General features: G+C 36.4%; 1 protein-coding gene across 1 annotated transcript; it reads right to left on the bottom strand.

The window, feature by feature from the left end:
• Positions 1-1569: 1569 nt before the first annotated feature.
• CFI (complement factor I) lies at positions 1570-18496 on the bottom strand. Its single transcript, XM_026698222.2, has 13 exons — positions 18148-18496; positions 17723-17978; positions 17093-17243; positions 15553-15725; positions 14444-14554; positions 14223-14327; positions 10394-10417; positions 9107-9142; positions 8141-8244; positions 6026-6132; positions 4713-4990; positions 3085-3186; positions 1570-2374 (listed from the first exon to the last, which is right to left on the bottom strand). The coding sequence occupies exons 1-13, from the start codon at positions 18208-18210 to the stop codon at positions 2157-2159; spliced, it is 1728 nt and encodes a 575-aa protein (XP_026554007.1). The 5' UTR covers positions 18211-18496; the 3' UTR covers positions 1570-2156.
• Between the last annotated feature and the right edge of the window lie 62 nt (positions 18497-18558).

The raw sequence follows: 18558 nt of genomic DNA on the forward strand, positions 1-18558 counted from the left end.
CTTTCAGTCTTTACTTCTTCAAACCTAGGTCTTTTCATCTTTCTTTGTAAGACTTGGTTCCCAATCCTTTCACTGCCTTGGTATCCCTTCTTTGGACATGTCCTTAGACCATGCCCTAAAAAAAACCTTCCAGTGATGGAGCACTAACAACTCCAAAAATTTCATTGCTTAATAGTGCTCAGGAAATGACTCCTTATTTTGAATTTGCATCTCATTTAAGTTTCAACATAGGAGTTCTTGTCCTACCTTTAGGCACTATAAAGAATAAATTTACCTCCTCTTCCTGATGACTTCTAATAATGAAAGACTGTGTCATGTTTCTCTTTAGCTTTCTCTTCTTTAAGTTCTTTTACTATTCTTCATAGAATTCATCCTCTATGCCTTAATCATCATTATTGCTCTTCTTTACCCTCTTCCTATTTTCTCAGCACCCTTCTTGTGTAGAACAAAACCAGATATGATATCCCCTGACCAGCATGCAGAGGAACAATAACTTTCCATCATATTGATATTATACTTCCATTGGTGCAGCCAAAGATAGAACTGGGCTGAAGACAGAACCCTTAACTATCCCACTGTATACCTTCCTTCATGTAGACATAGTTCCATTAAGCACCATATGTTGAATGAATTCATTGGGTGATGGATTATCCACATTATTACATTTTAGGTTTGATTAATGAGGTCAATCTGTTTTTCACACCCTGTTGCTTTGCACCTGAGAATGGACACGTTTCCTTGGTATCATGTCTTGTTTGCAGATTGCCAATTCCATTCCCTTCAGCAGTGATTCACTCATCTCCACTATAGGCCTGTAGTTCTTTTGGACAGCTGTCGAATTCCACACTTCAGTGGAAGCCTGAGCATATTCCCTGCCCTTTCTCTTCCCTTCCCTTCCCTTCTCTTCCCTTCCCCTACAAAGATTTCTTAAATGAATGCTCTTTCCTAATTTTTTATCTCTCTTAAAGTTGCCTGAACCTTTTCCTGATCACAACAATGCCTCCAGCATTGTATATCTATTAACCTTGTAGTTATTCGCATGTCCACTGCTGAAAGAAGAAACATCCTAATTCCGTCAAGCTTCCTTTTGTTTTCCCTTTGGCTTGTCTTTTTGCATTTGTGGTTCAATTACTTTCCTTTCTCTTAGAAATGTATATAGATTACTTTGGGTTCTCTGCCATTTTAAATAAGAAAGAGAAAAGAGAAACATTGTCCTTGCTGTCTTGCAAGTAAATAAGCTTTTACCTGTAGCTGCCTGTCCAGGACTTAATCTTTTTCAGTAGATACTACCAAATTGTGATGCCTTATTCTGCTTATTTCTAAATAGTGGCAAACAAGTTTTTCATTCTGTGGCATGTTTCTAGAATATGAAAACCTGCCTGTGCTATAGATTTTTGTAAGAAATATGTGCCATTTGATATGTTTCACCTTTCTGGATTTAAATGATATGGAAAACAGTATGTAGTAGTACTCTGTTATATGCTAGGATGTATACTTATTTATAATATTGTTATATCACTAACATGTGTAGTTAGTGGACCTTAATACAAAACAAAACCAATGAGAAACTTATTGCTTGTTGCATGCATCATTTTTTTATTTGAATATACAAAGTGAATATATAAAAAATAGAGCAAATTTTTCTAAAAAGTCAGCAAGGTTTTAAAGCCATTAATGTAAAATTTTATAGGTCACTAAAGCTCTTCTTCTGGGGCATAATCCATATTGAAATAAGCTTTTAAGTACTAGAGATTTTAACAGGCTTAAACTCTACTTTTATATGTAATATGTATCTACTTAGGAAGATGTTTCAAATAATTCTACTATTTCCAGTTTAGTATTGTGGTTAAAGCATCAGGCTAGAAACTGCCTTAGGCACAAAGCCACTTGGCCAGCCTGGGACCAGTCAAATTGCATACCAAAATTGCAGGGACCAGGCAGCTGCCTGGAGTCAAGACTGACTCAAAGGCACAAACAACAAAGCAAAATTTCAAATTGTATAGGAACTATTGTTGTTGCTTGGTTAAATCAGTTAAACTTCAAGTACTTAATATATGTTGAACTGAGCCACCAGTTTTCTAGTTGATCTTTATGCTGGTAATTAATCATTAATGCTGGTAAAAGGGGGTTGGGTGGGAATATTTGCATTCTAACAATCACACATTGTATTTGGAAATGAGACTTATTCCAGTATGTCGAGCAATCCAATCAAAATAGTGTGCCACTTTTGTATAAACACCAGGATGTCCCCTTTCACCACAGTTTTCACCCCAGCTCACAATACCCCAAAGATATCCCACATTGTTAGGGTCAAAACAAACCAAAGGTCCTCCTGAATCACCTTTACAGGCATCAACAGAACCATCATCTGTACCTGAAATAAGAAAAACAAAAAGAGTTGACTATGAACATTCTTCATTTTATACTTTTAAGCAGAATTTCACATATTTGCTGGTCATTCACTGAAAATTACTACTACTCATATGCAGTATATTACTTGTATGCTATGATTTTTAATCAAAAGTATTTGTAATTCATTCAGTTAAACTATTGTTATCACTCATTTTGTTATTTTATTTTATTATTTTTTGAGATTTACATCTTGTCCTTCCTCCAGGAGTTCAAGGTATATACACAGATTCCTTGTTCCTGTTTTTGTCACAACCAATCGTCCTGTGAGGTATTGAGAGATTGTGATTGAATTGATAGCAAATGATTCAATGTCAATGTTAAGTTTCTATGGCTGAGGTAAACTTGAACTGAGATCTCAAATCCCTAGTTCAATATGTGAACCTTTATTCTATACTGGCTTTTAATTCTGAATTAAAACAACGTCAATCTGGAAGAAAACCCAAAGTGCATAAAAACTTGTGTGTCCAGAGCTGGATAGATGTTGCCAATGAAATTCTTCCTCAAAACAATGTTTTAAATTACCTATCCATAATTGGTTTGTGATGGCTGGAAAGGAATGCCATTCAAAATTGGGGTGATACATTCAATATTGAAATTGATGCCCAACATTTGATGGTCCACTTTATCTACCAGCTCAGGTAAAGGTGTCACAGTATAGGTAAGAATGCTCACCGGCACATTCCATTCCTTTGAAATATCGATTCTTGTAGATTTCTGTACAGTTATCCATTAGATTAACATAACCCCACTTAAGAATATATTGCCTTGTAAATTCTAAACAAATGGGAAAGAGTCAGATAAATGAATACCAAAGTTTAATTACAAAATGATTTCCAGTAGCTCATCAAATCTTTGTAATATTTTAAAATTCAAATTGACTTAATCCAATTCTATTTGTGACAAATAATTTAAATTTTAAAAAATCATGGATGTCTTTTTTCAAAATGTATACATTGTGAGGCATTTTTTTTTCATCCTATTTAAGAATATTACATTTTTGCACATTTTTTCTTTGTGGTGTTGACCGTTAAGTGAGACAGTCTCACTAACCCCCTGCTTTCCCTGATGCAGTTGTTAAATGACCACCCAGCCTGTTAAATGGAATAAGGGGTGCTTCAGGGTTGACCCAAGGCCTACTCCACCCCTTGAGATACCCCATGTTCCACTCTCCACCCCTTGGGGTCCCCACAGTCCTTGGGCCTGCTTCTCCCCACACCAGATCCTTGCAGACATCCCCCCACTTTTCACCAGGTTGCTTCCCTGTCATCCATTGTGCGCTTATAATTTGAAGATCTTCAGAGCTCTGGCACTTTTCAGAGCTCTTTGCAGACTGCATTAGGAATGCAGAACAGTATGGTCTGTCCCTGGGACCGACCTCTGGGAAATGGATGTCATTTTGACATGCCTGTTAAGAATTGTAGAAATGCTGAAATTGGTGCTCTCTTCTAGGAGGCAGCCGAACATCCCAGGAATAAGTGGCCTGCCCTCTTTCCCCAAGATGAGGTCCAAAGATCTTCAGAAAGTAAATGGAGTATGGGCAGGCCCAGGGGTGGGATTCTACCAGTTCTGTCCAGGTCTGTAGAACCGGTTGCTCTGAAGAGCAGCAGATATAGAACCAGTTCTATGTCTGCTGATGTTTTGGCCCACCCATCTGCCCAGGCTCTTACCTGAGCTTTATTTCCTGCTTTTTCAACTTCAGCTGCCGAGCGAGGCACAGCTGCGGTTGAAAAAGCAGGAAAAAAGTGATTTTTCAACCACTGCGCAGCATTGTTCAGCTGTCCAGGCAGCAGCCTGACGACGATTCACACACACGCACAGCAAATCGTAAATCACTGAACCGGTAGTTACTCTGGTCGGATCCCACCCCTGGGCAGGCCCAAGGGTGAGATGGGGGAGAAAGGCACGGCAGCCATTACAACATCCATGCTGAAGGTTGTAAGAGCAAATGACCATGGGATACTATAGCAGCCATAACTTCAAAATATGGTAATAAGTAGCTTTTGGGGATGGGGGGATGTCTGTTATAACTTAAAACAGTGGCCAGATGTTAAGTGAAGACTACATGTACCTAGCTAATTTTATTTATTTAAAACTTTTATCTAACCACCCATATTATATCAAACTCTGGATGATTCCCAATCAACAGTTACAACATTATCAATAAAAGGGCCTCTCCGCAGCTTTATGTCATCTAATGGAACCTAGATAGCCACTGAAGTTTAGATAGGTGCTAGACTATGAGCATATTCGCTCTGAAGAAAACATTTTTATAATCTCACCAAATAGTAAGCATTAATTACCTTCATCAAATCCCCAGCCAGATACTTTACATTGTTGACCACTTCTGAACATATATTGTGACCAGGGAATGCATGCTGGTACAGTATCAGGTGGAGAACATGGAGTCCCCCTATTTTTTGTTCTCATCTCCAGTAAAGCAATATCATTTTCATACGTTTTGGAGTTATAGTTCTCATGTATTATCATGTTCTCTAAAGAATATGTTTCTATCCTGGTATTGAACTTTAATGAGTCTAACATCCCAGTCCAAATCCTATAAATATGGAGACGGCTCTTCCTAGCAAAAAGGAAAAAAAAATATTGTTTAAGCTATAACTTGATAGGAAAGTAAATTTGTCTCAATTTAGATTTTGAGTTGATTAAGAAGCAACGTGTTTTATATAGTTATTTTCCACTTTTAGAGAAATACTTAACACAATTGATAGGAAGGCAGATTCTTAATAAACATTAGAGAAAATCCCCACAATAGGAATACTTCAATGGTAAATTCAGTTAGCCAAAGTTGTGGTGAGCTCCCTTTGCTGAAGTATTCAAGCAGAGGCTACAAGACCTTCTATTAGGAGTAATTAATTTGGATTCCTGAACTAAGCAGAGGAGTCAACTGAATGATGTGAATACTCTACCCATTTCAACTTCATGAATCTACGATTTTATAGATATTTTTTACAGTTATTTCTAACATTCATTAGAGAGTTTGTATTTAGTCTCTTCTGAGGCACTACCAGAGCACTCAATGCTCTATGTCAGGGTGGGGAACTATGGCCCTTTTATGACATGTGGACTTCAACTCCCAGAATTCCCGATCTAGCCATGCTGGCTCAGGAATTCTGGGATTTGACATCCACAATTTATAAAAAGGCCATAATTCCCAACCCTGCTCTATGTGTATGTAGATGCTTTAAACACAAGCACCCATGTCTATGTCTCGTCTAATCACACAAGTGCTATATACTGAACTTTGAGATGCTTTCCTACCTCTATCCACATTCAACCACAGCTCTACATAATCCAAAGGACCATGGAAGTAGGTCCACAAGGTAAAACCAAATACCAACAGCCATACCTTCTTCCTCCCAAACATATGTTACAAGCAGAATTTGATGCTCTATTATTATAGTTTCAGAACTAAGTAAGGAACTTTGAATAGATTTCTTAAGGAAACTTTTATAACTAACAATAGTTGGTCTGTTATGGTTTCAGTATAAGATTTTATCAGATATTCCTGTTTTCCTTTAACCATTGCTCCAAGCAAGTCCCAATCAGTTTAATTTAGAACTTTTAAGGAGTTATAACAATACAGAATGTCTCCTACCGAACACAGTGTGCAGCGGTCAAAACCCAACAGCCTCCAATGTATGTCCCACCACAGTTCACTGAGTGTCCTTCGCCTCTAATGGCCACTTGCCAGGGAAATTCAAGCTATTAAAAAGGGGGAAAGAGACCAAAGAAAATCAATGTAACTATCTGGATTATTATGGGTACACTTTTAAAAACCAGAACAGTTTTTGGTAATATATACATATATACCCAGCAAGCTCTTAATGTTTTATCCATCAGTAGATTTATTTAATCTACAGAGACAGCAAAATGTGTAGAATACATAGCAATTCTCCAAATATTACAGAATATTAATTTTACTTGTGCTGTTCATTCTGGTTCTCTATCTTAGAGAAAGAGAGAAGGGAGAAATAAGAAAGCAGGGATTAAGGATTGAAACTATAATAGGCAACTGGACTTTCTTGTTTTTCTTTAGAAGACATTTCGCTTCTATTTATTATTTATCTGATTTGTCAATCGCTTACAAGATACAGGTATAAGAATAAATATAATTTTGAATACATGAGATAGATACTTATAAGAAAAATTAAAAAAAAAACAATAGGACAGGGATGGTAGGCACGATTGGTGCACTTATGCACACCCCCTACAGTCCTCTTAGGAAAGGGGTGAATCAATAGTAGATAGTCTAAGGTTAAAGTTTTTGGGGTTTGGGAAAGAAACCAGAGAGTCAGGTAGAGTATTCCAGACATTGATCACTCTGTTGCTGAAGTCGTATTTCCTGCAGTCAAGTTTGGTGCGATTAACCTTGAGTTTGTATCTATTGTGTGCTCTTGTATTGTTATGATTGAAGCTGAAGTATTCATTTGAAGGTAGGACATTGCAATGTATGATTTTATATACTATATTTAGATCAGACCAGAGGTGGCATATTTCTAGGTTTTCTATGTCTAGAGTTTCAAGTCTGGTGGCATAAGGTATTCTGCAATGAGCAGATGAGCAGAGAACTCTTCTTGTGAAATATTTCTAGACTTTTTCAATTGTGTTAATATCAGATACATGATATCGGTTCCAGACTGATGAGCTGTATTCAAGTATTGGTCTAACAAATATTTTGTATGCTCTAGTTAGTAGTGTGATATTACCAGAGAAAAAGCTACGTAGGATTAGATTAACAACTCTTAATGCCTTTTTGGCTATGTAGTTACAGCGGGCTCTAGCACTTAGATCATTTGAGATGAGTATTCCAAGGTCCTTGACAAAGTTTGGATCCTCAACATGGTCTTGACTATTTAGCTTGTATTTTATTTTCTGATTTTTTTCTGCCAATATGTAAGACAGAGCATTTATTTGTTGAGATTTAAAGTTGCCATTTGTTTGACCATTCTGATACATAATCAAGGCCTTTTTGAAGGGTAGTAGTATTGTCTGTGGTGTTGAATAGCTTTACATCATCAACGAAGAGAACGCAGTTGCTCTTAATATGATCACAGAGATCATTTATGTAGAGTATGATGAGAGTTGGTCCTAGAACACTGCCTTGGGGGACACCACTGTTGACAGGTACAGAATTTGATAGGATGCTCCCAATTTTGACTATTTGTTGTCTGTTTGATAGGAATGCTTCTACCCAGTTATTCAGTTGTCCAGAGATACCATAAGATTTTAGTTTTAGTAGTAGTTTGTCATGTACCACTGAATCAAAGGCTTTACAGAAGTCTATGTAGATTGCGTCTATCTTTTTGCCCTGATCGAGTTGTGTAGTCCATATGTTTTTGCAGTGTAAGAGATGCAGATTACAGGATTGTTTTTTTCTGAATCCAAATTGTATATTAGAGAGTAGGTTGTTTGTCTCTAAGTGGAAGATAATGGATTGATTAATAATTGATTCCATGACTTTACAGATGACTCAGCATAAAGAGATTGGTCTGTAATTTTCAACTAGGCTGGGGTCTCCCTTTTTGAAGATGGGGATGACCGTGGCTTGTGACCATAGTTTTGGCAAGGAGCTGGTCTTGAAAGATTTTTCAAAGATTATGCTTAGAGGTTCAGCTATGGCAGTGGATACCTTTATTGCACCCAATTAGTACACTATTTATGCATTCTTATCAATGTTATAGTTTAACCAAATGTCCCCTTTTGCATTTACCGGTTGTGCAGTAAATCCACCAATGATTCTCTTCCGACGAGTAACTGTGTGATTTCTAATGCCACAGGATACTACAGGAAGTAAAGTCTTTATCCTTTTTCTTTCTTTAATAAAACAAATAAGCAAGGTCATAATACACATATGCTTAGGTTTTTTAATGCCTTTATTATTAAATATTTAATATTAGCTATATATATATATATATATATAAAATAGATGAGTGAGAGTGAGAGTGAGAAGCACAGAGCCGAAGACAGAAGCCTGAAGATGATGAATGAGACTTCATCGAAACGTTGCCTAGATACTTCGAAGCTTACGCGGGAGAAAACCCGAACAACCAAAGATCCACATACAAATACCCGCGAGAACCTCAGAAAACATATATATATATATATATAAATAAATTTTGGAGAGTTATCCCAGATGTCCACTGAAAATCTGGAGCTGGAGTCCCGGAAGTAGTTCGTGACTGTGTACAATCACGTTCTGGTAACTCCTGCGATACAGCTGGAACTAATCGTATTGGCTCTGCTGTTCCATTAGACTATTTCAGTGACGTGGAGAAGGGGGAACTGTTGCTTGGGTAACAGTTTATCCTCCATATTAAATTACCCAGGCCTTGTGCTCTGGAGAGGACACTCCAGCTTTGCATACAGCATAGAAACAACATGGGAAGTGGCAGTTACCGGTTTCATAGCACAATACCAAGTCTCTTGAGACTGAAGGATGCCAATTCAATTCACTAAAAATCAATATGGTAAGATTCTAATGACAGTGTAAAATTTGAGTTATATTCAGAGCCACTTTAAAAATGGATGATATTTCAGTTTAAAAAATTGCTTTACATTCAACTGAAGTACATAACCCTACTTGAATATTGTCACATCCCTCGAATTTAAAAATGTGAAAAAAGAGAAGATTGCTTTTAAAATATGAGGTTTTAGACTAATTTATCTACACATTTACCTTCATCCATGGACTCTATAACTTGATTTGATTCTTCTGCAAGGAAATAAAAACATTGCAATTAATTTTAAAGTATTGTAAAAGAAATTTCCCCAGTAGATAATATAGATAAATTTAATTGAAGAATTACTTGTTATTATTAGAGTGCCCCTTTATGTGGTTTTTAATGGCTTTTGATGTTAGAATTGGACTCACATGCACGTAAAATCTGATTTTAAAAAAGCCTAAAAGTAAAATAGTGGATTAAGGCTGATTGCTTAGCAGATTGCTGCTAGGATTGCAGTAGACTAGAGGTTCACATAATTAAATATCTCCTTGTGTAATATGTCAAGACCTCCTTTAAGCCCCTATTGGTTTTTCAGCATTACATGTACTTTGATTCTAAAATAGTTTCATCACATTCAGCCAAAACTCCTAAGAGTTGAAGGTGAACAGTAGAACATATGGAATCAGTGCAGTCCTGTTTTTGCCTAGCTATTGATGCGTTCACCTTTAAAACACAGGAAGCATAAAAACAATCTCCCAATTTACCTTACAAAGCAGACAATGAAAGAGCACAAAATTAAAGAATGATGATATTAGTAAGATATTTACTTTACAGTATACATTTACTTTTTTCTTTGGCCAAATTTATTTTTGTTGTTTCTTTTTTTTTCCTTCTGTTTCTGTTGAAGTAGAATAATAGTTAACATTTCGGTGAAATTCTTATTATTTGCCTTTTAAATCTTATTTAACACCAAAGTGTAGTGTCAAAAATATGACCTTGAAAAGGTAGACAAAGAAAATGATTGTACAATTAATGTTCAGTATGACACTAATAAAAAATGAACTGTATACAACAACATTCATGGAGTTATTTTTATGGTATAAAAAGAATATAAACCTTGGAACTTAAAGCCAAAATCTCCACTATGTTATTATTTATAGATGCTAAAAAAAAGAAAACAAAATAATTGATTGCTATTAATTGTCACCCAGATTTTTGCAGCCCATATATGGAAGCCCTTATTTAAAATCTTATTTTTATAATTACTGCATATGAAGTTTATTTTATATGTCTTTTTAAATATATCCACGGCTCCCTTTCAAATCAAGATTTCCAAGGACACAGATAGAGCTTATTAAAATTATTCAGAGTAATTATTAGCTCAGATAAAAAGCCAGGCAACAATCATTTTGTTTTCACCCCACTACGTGATTTCCAGCAAACAGCTGAGATGATAAAGAGACAATCCTATTTAAGACTAGAGCAATAAATAGAGGAACAAAGCATACAAAGAATTTTACCTTTAGTTTTTCCAGTTTTATTACCTAATGAAAATAAACATGAATAAAAATAAATGATTTAAAATACAAAATTATATATGCAGACTATGACATGGAGTGAATCAGCTTGTTTCAACCCACTTGCTAAAATTAGGCCCACAAAACTCACTTTTAAAAAAAAACAAGTGATTGTATTGATTCCAAATAAAATCCTGTGTGAGTCATTAAAATGAATAATATACCAGCCTTCTGTAATCAGGTTTCCCCTAAAGAAATCTTTTTTACCAGGTTTTCTTGATCACTTCTGCATAATTTCAGCCACCATTGCCCTTGAGAAGTTAAGCAATTTGGACACCAAGATCAAAACGACGACACTATTAAAGCCAACATCTTTAGCACATTCTTTGGCTCAGTATTTGTAAACAGCAATGGATCATGCCCAGGATTTCCTAGTCGAACCACAGACAACTAAGTGATCTAATACATATTGATTTTATAGAAGACATTGTCGAAAAAGCACTGCGCAATCTAAAACCATCCCTATCTATTGGACTGGATGGAATATGTGCCTACTTCTTTAAAAAGCTACCCACTGCCATAGCCAAACCTCTAAGCATAATCTTTGAAAAATCTTTCAGGACCAGCTCCTTGCCAAAACTATGGTCACAAGCCACGGTCATTCCCATCTTCAAAAAGGGAGACCCCAGCCTAGTTGAAAATTACACACCAATCTCCTTATGCTGTGTGACCTGTAAAGTCATGGAATCAGTTATTAACCAATCCATTATCCTCCACTTAGAGACAAACAACCTACTCTGTAATACAGGGGTCCCCAACCACCGGTCCTTGAACTAGTACCGGTCCGTGGATCACTTTTTACCGGGCCGCAAAGCTTGGGCGCCGCCATCTTGTTTTGACGGCGCTTCCAGGTTTTCGGTTGCTTCCAGGTTTTCGGTTGGAAAGTACTTCCGGGTTTTCAGTTGGAAAGCAGTGTTTGGGTGCTCGCGCCTTAGTTCCATCGAAGCGGGGTCGGCTTTGAACAAAGAGCCGTCCCGGTGGCGGTGGAGTCTCGCATTACTCAGGTACCGGTCCATGGAAGAATAAATAATCATGAAACCGGTCCCTGGTTCAAGAAAGGTTGGGGGCCACTGCTCTAATAAACAACTTGGTTTCAGAAAAAAACTATCCTGTAATCTGCAACTCTTACACTGCAAAAACATATGGACTACACAACTCGATCAGGGCAAAGCAATAGACACAATCTACATAGACTTCTGTAAAGACTTTGACAAACTACTCCTAAAACTAAAATCTTATGGTATCTCTGGATACCTGCATTATTGGATAGAAGCATTCCTGTCAAACAGACAACAACTGGTCAAAATTGGGAGTGTCCTATCAAATTCTGTACCTGTCAACAGTGGTGTCCCCCAAGGCAGCGTTCTAGGACCAACTCTTTTCATACTCTACATAAATGACCTCTGTGATCATATCAAGAGTAACTGCATTCTCTTTGCTGGTGATGTATAGCTATTCAACACCACAGACAATACTGCTACCCTTCAAAAAAACCTTGACAATGTATCAGCATGGTCAAACAAATGGCAACTTCAAATCTCAACAAATAAATGCTCTGTCCTACATATTGGCAAAAAAAAATAAGAAAATAAAATACAGGCTGAATAGTCAAGACCTGGTTGATGATCCAAACTCTGACAAGGATCTTGGAGAACTCATCTCAAATGATCTAAGTGCTAGGGCCCACTGTAACTACATAGCCAAAAAGGCGTTAACCTAATCTTACATAGCTTATTACACTAATAATTAGAGCATACAAAACATTTGCTAGACCAATACTCGAATACAGCTCATCAGTCTGGAACTCACATTACGTATCTGATATTAACACAGTTGAGAAAGTCCAGAAATATTTCACAAGAAGAGTTCTCCACTCCTCTACTCTTGGAGAATACCACCAGACTTGAAATTCTAGACCTAGAAAATTTAGCACTACGCCGCCTTCGGTCCAATCTAAGTATAGTATATAAAATCATACATTGCAATATCCTACATGTTAATGAGTACTTCAGCTTCAACTATAACAACACAAGAGCAAACAATAGATACAAACCCAAGGTTAATTGCACCAAACTTGATTGCAGGAAATACGACTTCAGCAACAGAGTGGTCAATGTCTGGAATACTCTACCTGACTGTGGTTTTTTTCCCCAAACCCTAAAAACTTTAACCTTAGACTGTCTACTATTGACCTCACCCTTTTATATATTTTTTATTTTTATTTTTCTTATATGTATTCATGTATCCATAACTATGTTTTTACTTATACCTATTATCTTGTAAGAAATTGACAAATAAAAATAAATAAATAAATATAAAAGATGCTTGTATAAACCAGAAATTTGGAATTGCTAAACTATGAGGTTTATCTGGCCTACTGGCTTCATTCCTGATTACTCCACTGAAAATGGAAAATGGTAAGATATGGAATGGTATATAAAATGAACATGAATTTAAATGGTATCTGTATGAAGAGATGTAATCTGGGATCAAGCAGCTTTCAGAAAAGATGTTTTATGTTTTTATGTTTTGTTTGTTTGTGTATTGTCTTTGAAAATTAATAAAATTTGTTTTTTTTTTAAATGTACTTTGTCATTGTCAGTTGGGAAAATGTAAAGTGGTTCCTGTTCCAGTTTGTGGCGTAAGCTTTTCTCATTGTGGAAAGAAATTATTTGAAATCACTTCAGCAGTTCTCACATTCCTGATCATAAAGAGTTTTGAAATCAACTAGCCCCATCCAGCCATTTTATCTGATTCACTCTTTCTCCAGTGCGGGAAATGGGAATTAGATGAAACACGTGACAAAGCAGGTGTTCCCCTACCCTTCTAAGGAAGTGCATGAATCCAAGAAGGAAGGTTTCAAAGCGAAATCCTGCCCTTTGATCTCAGTCAACTCTTCCACCTATCTAGTTTGATATCCCTGTTGTAAATCAGATTGATAATCAGATCATTACCAGGCTGCCATTAATACAGGGGTGTCAAACTCAAGGCTGGGGGCTGGGGGCGCAGATCTGGCCTGTGTGGTACTTAGATCTGGCCCACGGGGCTGCCCTGGAAATAGTGAAGGACCAGCCCATGGTGCCTCTGCCAGTAAAAGAAGCTTACGAGTGCTGCATGTGAACCCCTCACCAAAAAGTATGCTTTTTGCTGGCAGAGGGTTTCAGGAAGCCTTTGCAGCCAAAAACAGAGCTCAGGAGCCTGTTTTCACAGGCAGAGCGCTTGGGCCGCCACAGGCGCCCCCAACACGAGTGATGTCATGCTGACCACGCCCCCCTGGCCATGCCCCCCCGCCCCCCCAAGGTCAAACACAACCCTGATGCGGCCCTCAGTGAAATTGAGTTTGATACCCCTATATTATCATATTGTATGCTTATCATATTCACCCAACTAGAATCCAGCTACTGAGCTGCAGTGACACAGCAGTTAGAATGCAGTATTGCAGGCTAATTCAGCTCATTGCCAGGAGTTTGATCCTGATCGGCTCAAGATTGACTCAGCCTTTCATCCTTCCGAGGTCAATAAAATGAGGACCCAGATTGTTGGGGGCAATAGGCTGACTCTGTAAACCACTTACAGAGGGCTGTAAAGCACTATTAAGCAGTATATAAGCCTAAGTGCTACTGGTATATGAAAGCCTATATTGTATGCTAGTTTTAAATAGCAATAATAGCTGATTCTAACCTGATCTCTGAAACTTATTCAAGTGCTTATATCCATGGGGGAAATTATGGTTTTAACCTAGCCATAGATAATTTTAGAAAGCAATGCTTACAATTGAGTTCATCTTCTCCTGTTAGGCAATCCAATTCATTATTACACACATAGCTGCTTGGAATACACACATCTGAGTTACAATGGAAATGTTTCCTTTTGCAGGCTATTGGAAAAGAAATAATTATATAATAAGTAAGGGTTTGTTAAAAGTTATGACAAGTACTGTACAATGAATACGTATGTTTATATAGAACAGATACAGGTAGAAAAGAAACATACCTTTGCAACATAATTCATCACTTAAATCACCACAGTCATTCATTCCATCACATATTTTATTTAAACGGATACATTTTCCATTGACACAGCGGAATTCTCTGTCGTTACAATCTGACAAGTTGAATAAATAAAACAATAGTTTATTAATTAATCATGGTGTGGAAAATAAAATAGTTAAATCAGATTACTCCAACATGTTGCCTTTCAAATCTGATGGAATATAGATAGGTCCCATTACCTTCAGTTACAGGTAGTCCTTAACTTACAACAGTTCATTTATTAACCATTCAAAATTACAACGGCACTGAAAAAAGTGACTTATGATCATTTTTCACATGACCATTGCAGCTTCTCCATGGTCACGTGATCAAACTTCAGCCACTTGGCAACTGACTCATATTTATCATGGTTGCAGGATCATGGGGTCATATGATCACTTTTTACAACCTTCTGACAAGCTAAGTCAATAAGGTATCCAGATTCACTTAACAATCATATTACTAATGTAGGAACTGCAGTGATTCACTTAACACTTAGGGGAAGAAAAGTCATAAAATGGGGCAAAACTCACTTAAAAATATCTCACTTATCAACAGAAATTTGGGGCTCAGTTGTGCTCAGAAGTCAAGAACAACCTGTATTAACACTTCTGGAAAGCATCAGTTGAATTTTAGGGGAGAAAATTCTGACAGCAAGAACAGTTTGACAATAGAATTATCTAACGAGGGAGGTAGTAGCTCCTCTTCCTTGAACGAATTTAAGTGAACACTGGAGGGATATCTTTCAGGGATACTTCATTTTGACTTGTAGGACAGAAGAGAAGGTTGAACTCATTGACCATAATGCCCTCTTCTAATTGAATCAATTAGGATTCAGTCACATCCATAAAAAGCCCTACCAAGGCCAGATCATTGCAGTGGCTATAGAATGCTGATTGTCTTTGACTGGAGGATAACTAAATCAAGGCAAGAGACTAAAAGAGAATATGCCTCACTGGAACATTGAAAAATCAGCATTTTGCATTATATTTTATTGCAACTACTTTTGTCTTTAACTTCTAATTATAATATCAGAAATGGCTAGTTATTTATACTATATGTTTTACCAACCTCTGTGTTCTCTACTATTGCAGGTCACCTTAGCCAACTTCCCAGTGGTCAACCTCATTTTCCTTAAACCGCATTCAGCTAGCCTTGTCTCTGTCCCTCTGCAAGTTGCTTTAAGACATTCAAGAGAACCTTGGTCTTCATCTGGTTCAATAGAGTCTTTGCTATCAGCTCCTCTGTACATTTCAGCAAAAAATCAAATCAAATCAAACATATTCAAATGTTCATGTCCCAGCATTCTACAATTAGATGAATCACTTAGTTACTAGCTTTTATTTTTCCACCTGACAAACAATGTATCTATTCTTTATCATTATCTATGATTTAGGGCATTTATCTTAATTAAGATTATCTTTCATTTCAGGGTGGGAAAAAGAACAATGGGAGCAAAAGTATTTTCCCCCCAAAGTAAAATTATCATAAATTTAAATCAAACCCCATCCCCAGAGGTAGACAGAAAAATGATATGCCCAGAGAAAAAAAGCAGATGGAAGATGGGGAAGTGAGTTCAAAGGAAGAAATAGCACACTGGGAAATGAAAAACAGAGAAAGAGAAGAATAAAGCTGGAAAAAAGATGATGCACAAAAAGATAACTGAAAAGAAAGAAATAATTGTCTGTTTAGACATTAACAACAACAAATCACCATCAGCAGGGATATACGCTACCTTTCAAGTAAAAAAATGTAGCACAATTTTGTTGTTGTTACCTTGTTATTCTCTGAGTTTCCTTATTTGCTGGCAGGTATGTTATTACCTAACAAGGTAACATGATCAGTGCCATTGATGTTAGTAACTGGACAATGGAATGTTTGCCAACAAATAATCAAATTCTTAGTGCATCAACCATTCTGTAATTCAGTAGTGAGCTATGGATATTCTCTTTTTTGGGATTTTATTTTTTGATTGTGTTAATAATTTCTTCTATAAATCAGCTATAGAGAATCGTTTCTTCATCTACCTGCAGTGAATTATTTGAGGGGGGAAATGAATCACATAAAATAAGTGTTGTCCTCTTTTTTAAAACTTCATGTTCTTCTGAGCAGTAAAGGAATAGGCATGTGATTGCTACAAAATATTTATTTGTTCAAGTTGTGGATTACACATGAAATTAATCACACATTTTTGCTATGGCCGCATCTATTTTTTTTTCTGACCATTCCAACTTTTGAATGTTGGCCTCACTGCATAACACAAGACTGAATGAGGTTCTTGGCCCCACAAAGGTTGCCGATGCTACTTGAAGTAAAAAGACTGAAATTTTATATATAGATGATATTGTCAACAGATTGCGATTTTGTAATGATGCTTGTAAATCTACACAGTGAAGAAAGCTGCTATAATATATTTTCACTTACAGTATATCGGGATGCCGCCTTTTTCCCCTGAAAATGGGGCAAATGATGGCGTGATATCCTATAAGCTGCGTGTTACGCCCGAAAGGTATTTTAAAAAAGGAAGGGATTGGAAGAACTATTGTTCTCCAAACAATATTTTATTTAAAGTTAGCACAAAATCTACACAAAATCGATTAGAGAATCTTGCCTAACAAAACCAAGATGTCTGCAGATCACATTGGCTTCATGGATGGTTAATCCTTTCCCGCATATGAATGATTTATTTGAGTTGTTTATTTCAACTTGAATAATTCCTTCTGACCATGCATTTGTATCATTGAAAAAAACATTAAAACGACCTAGAAAACACAACAAAATCTATTAATATATATGTTTATGCACCTTACAAAAGATAGAGATTGATTTTATTAGCTATAAACTGGCTAATCTACAGCAACAAAGCACAAATGCTCCAATAAAACAACTTGTTGGGTAAATATCTACAAATATCTACATTTATCAAAAATATGCCATTAGAATATTTTTTTTAAAATATGAGTTTAATAGAACTTTTTTCCGATTGCCAAACTAGACAGTCCCCATCCTTCAAATTCATTTTTAATGGCCCACTTTTCACAATCCTACTTTTGTTTGAGCCATTTATGAAAGAAAATGAGACATATGAAAGGGAAACACACAGTAATCTCTAGAATTTGGTCCAAAATAGAACAGAATTACTCAAAGTACCTATCATTGACAAAATACTTCTGTATTGTATTTCAGTCTTAAAGTTAAAAATGGCTAAAAAAAGGCGGGGAAAGGTTTTTTTTTTTTTTACCTTCAGGGTTACAGCTCCCCCTGCTCAGAAATTTGCTGAATCTTTGCCGACACTCATAACTTTTTAGCTGACAGTAAGTTTGAAAGCTTTTTTTGATATTGGAACAAACTGAAGTGCCATTTTTGGGGCACTGGTAAGGTATTTTACAGTGACAGGTCCCTGTTATACACGTCTGCCAAGGCTGACAAAAAACTTTCTCACAAGATAGCTCTGTGTAATTGTTCTTCACACATTCCTCTATCAAGTAATTCTCTTGCTAGGAAAAAAACAACAGGAAACACAAATTATGAAATTAACTCATTCCCTTAAGATTTTAATATATACAATTTACAGGACGTTTATTAACTGTTTAAAATACCTTAAAATACCTTAAAATATAGTAAGGAAAGTTTCTCAACCACAATTTAATTGAAATGAAAGCTTACCACTTGTGCAAAAACATGACGTGATAGGTATAATATAAACAAAAGAAGTGATCCTTGTTTCATGATGAAGAAAAAATCTGCACAAGCAGAACAGGTTCTTGCTCTCAAATCCTCTTAGATGCCTGTGTTTAATTTTTAACTATAAACAAATATTTAAAATATAATACTGAAATCAGTGGCAGTCCCTCTCTATTGTGGTAGTTCTAGAATTCCTGACCCTTTTGAAAAGGTTTTCCACTCAGTTTCACCCTAAGTCCAAGAAAAGTTCGTTATAAAAAGTAATATAAAGAAAATGCCTAGTACAAATGTACTATTTCGTGCTTAATCCTTCAAATCCCACTTCAACACTTTCAGTTTTCTACAAAGCCACTTCCTTTATGTGTCTCTTTAGAACAGTTCTAATACATGATT

This window comes from Pseudonaja textilis, chromosome 6, assembly GCF_049901715.1.
Source record: "Pseudonaja textilis isolate UNSWEBS1 chromosome 6, rPseTex1.2, whole genome shotgun sequence".
Classification (NCBI taxonomy): domain Eukaryota; kingdom Metazoa; phylum Chordata; class Lepidosauria; order Squamata; family Elapidae; genus Pseudonaja; species Pseudonaja textilis.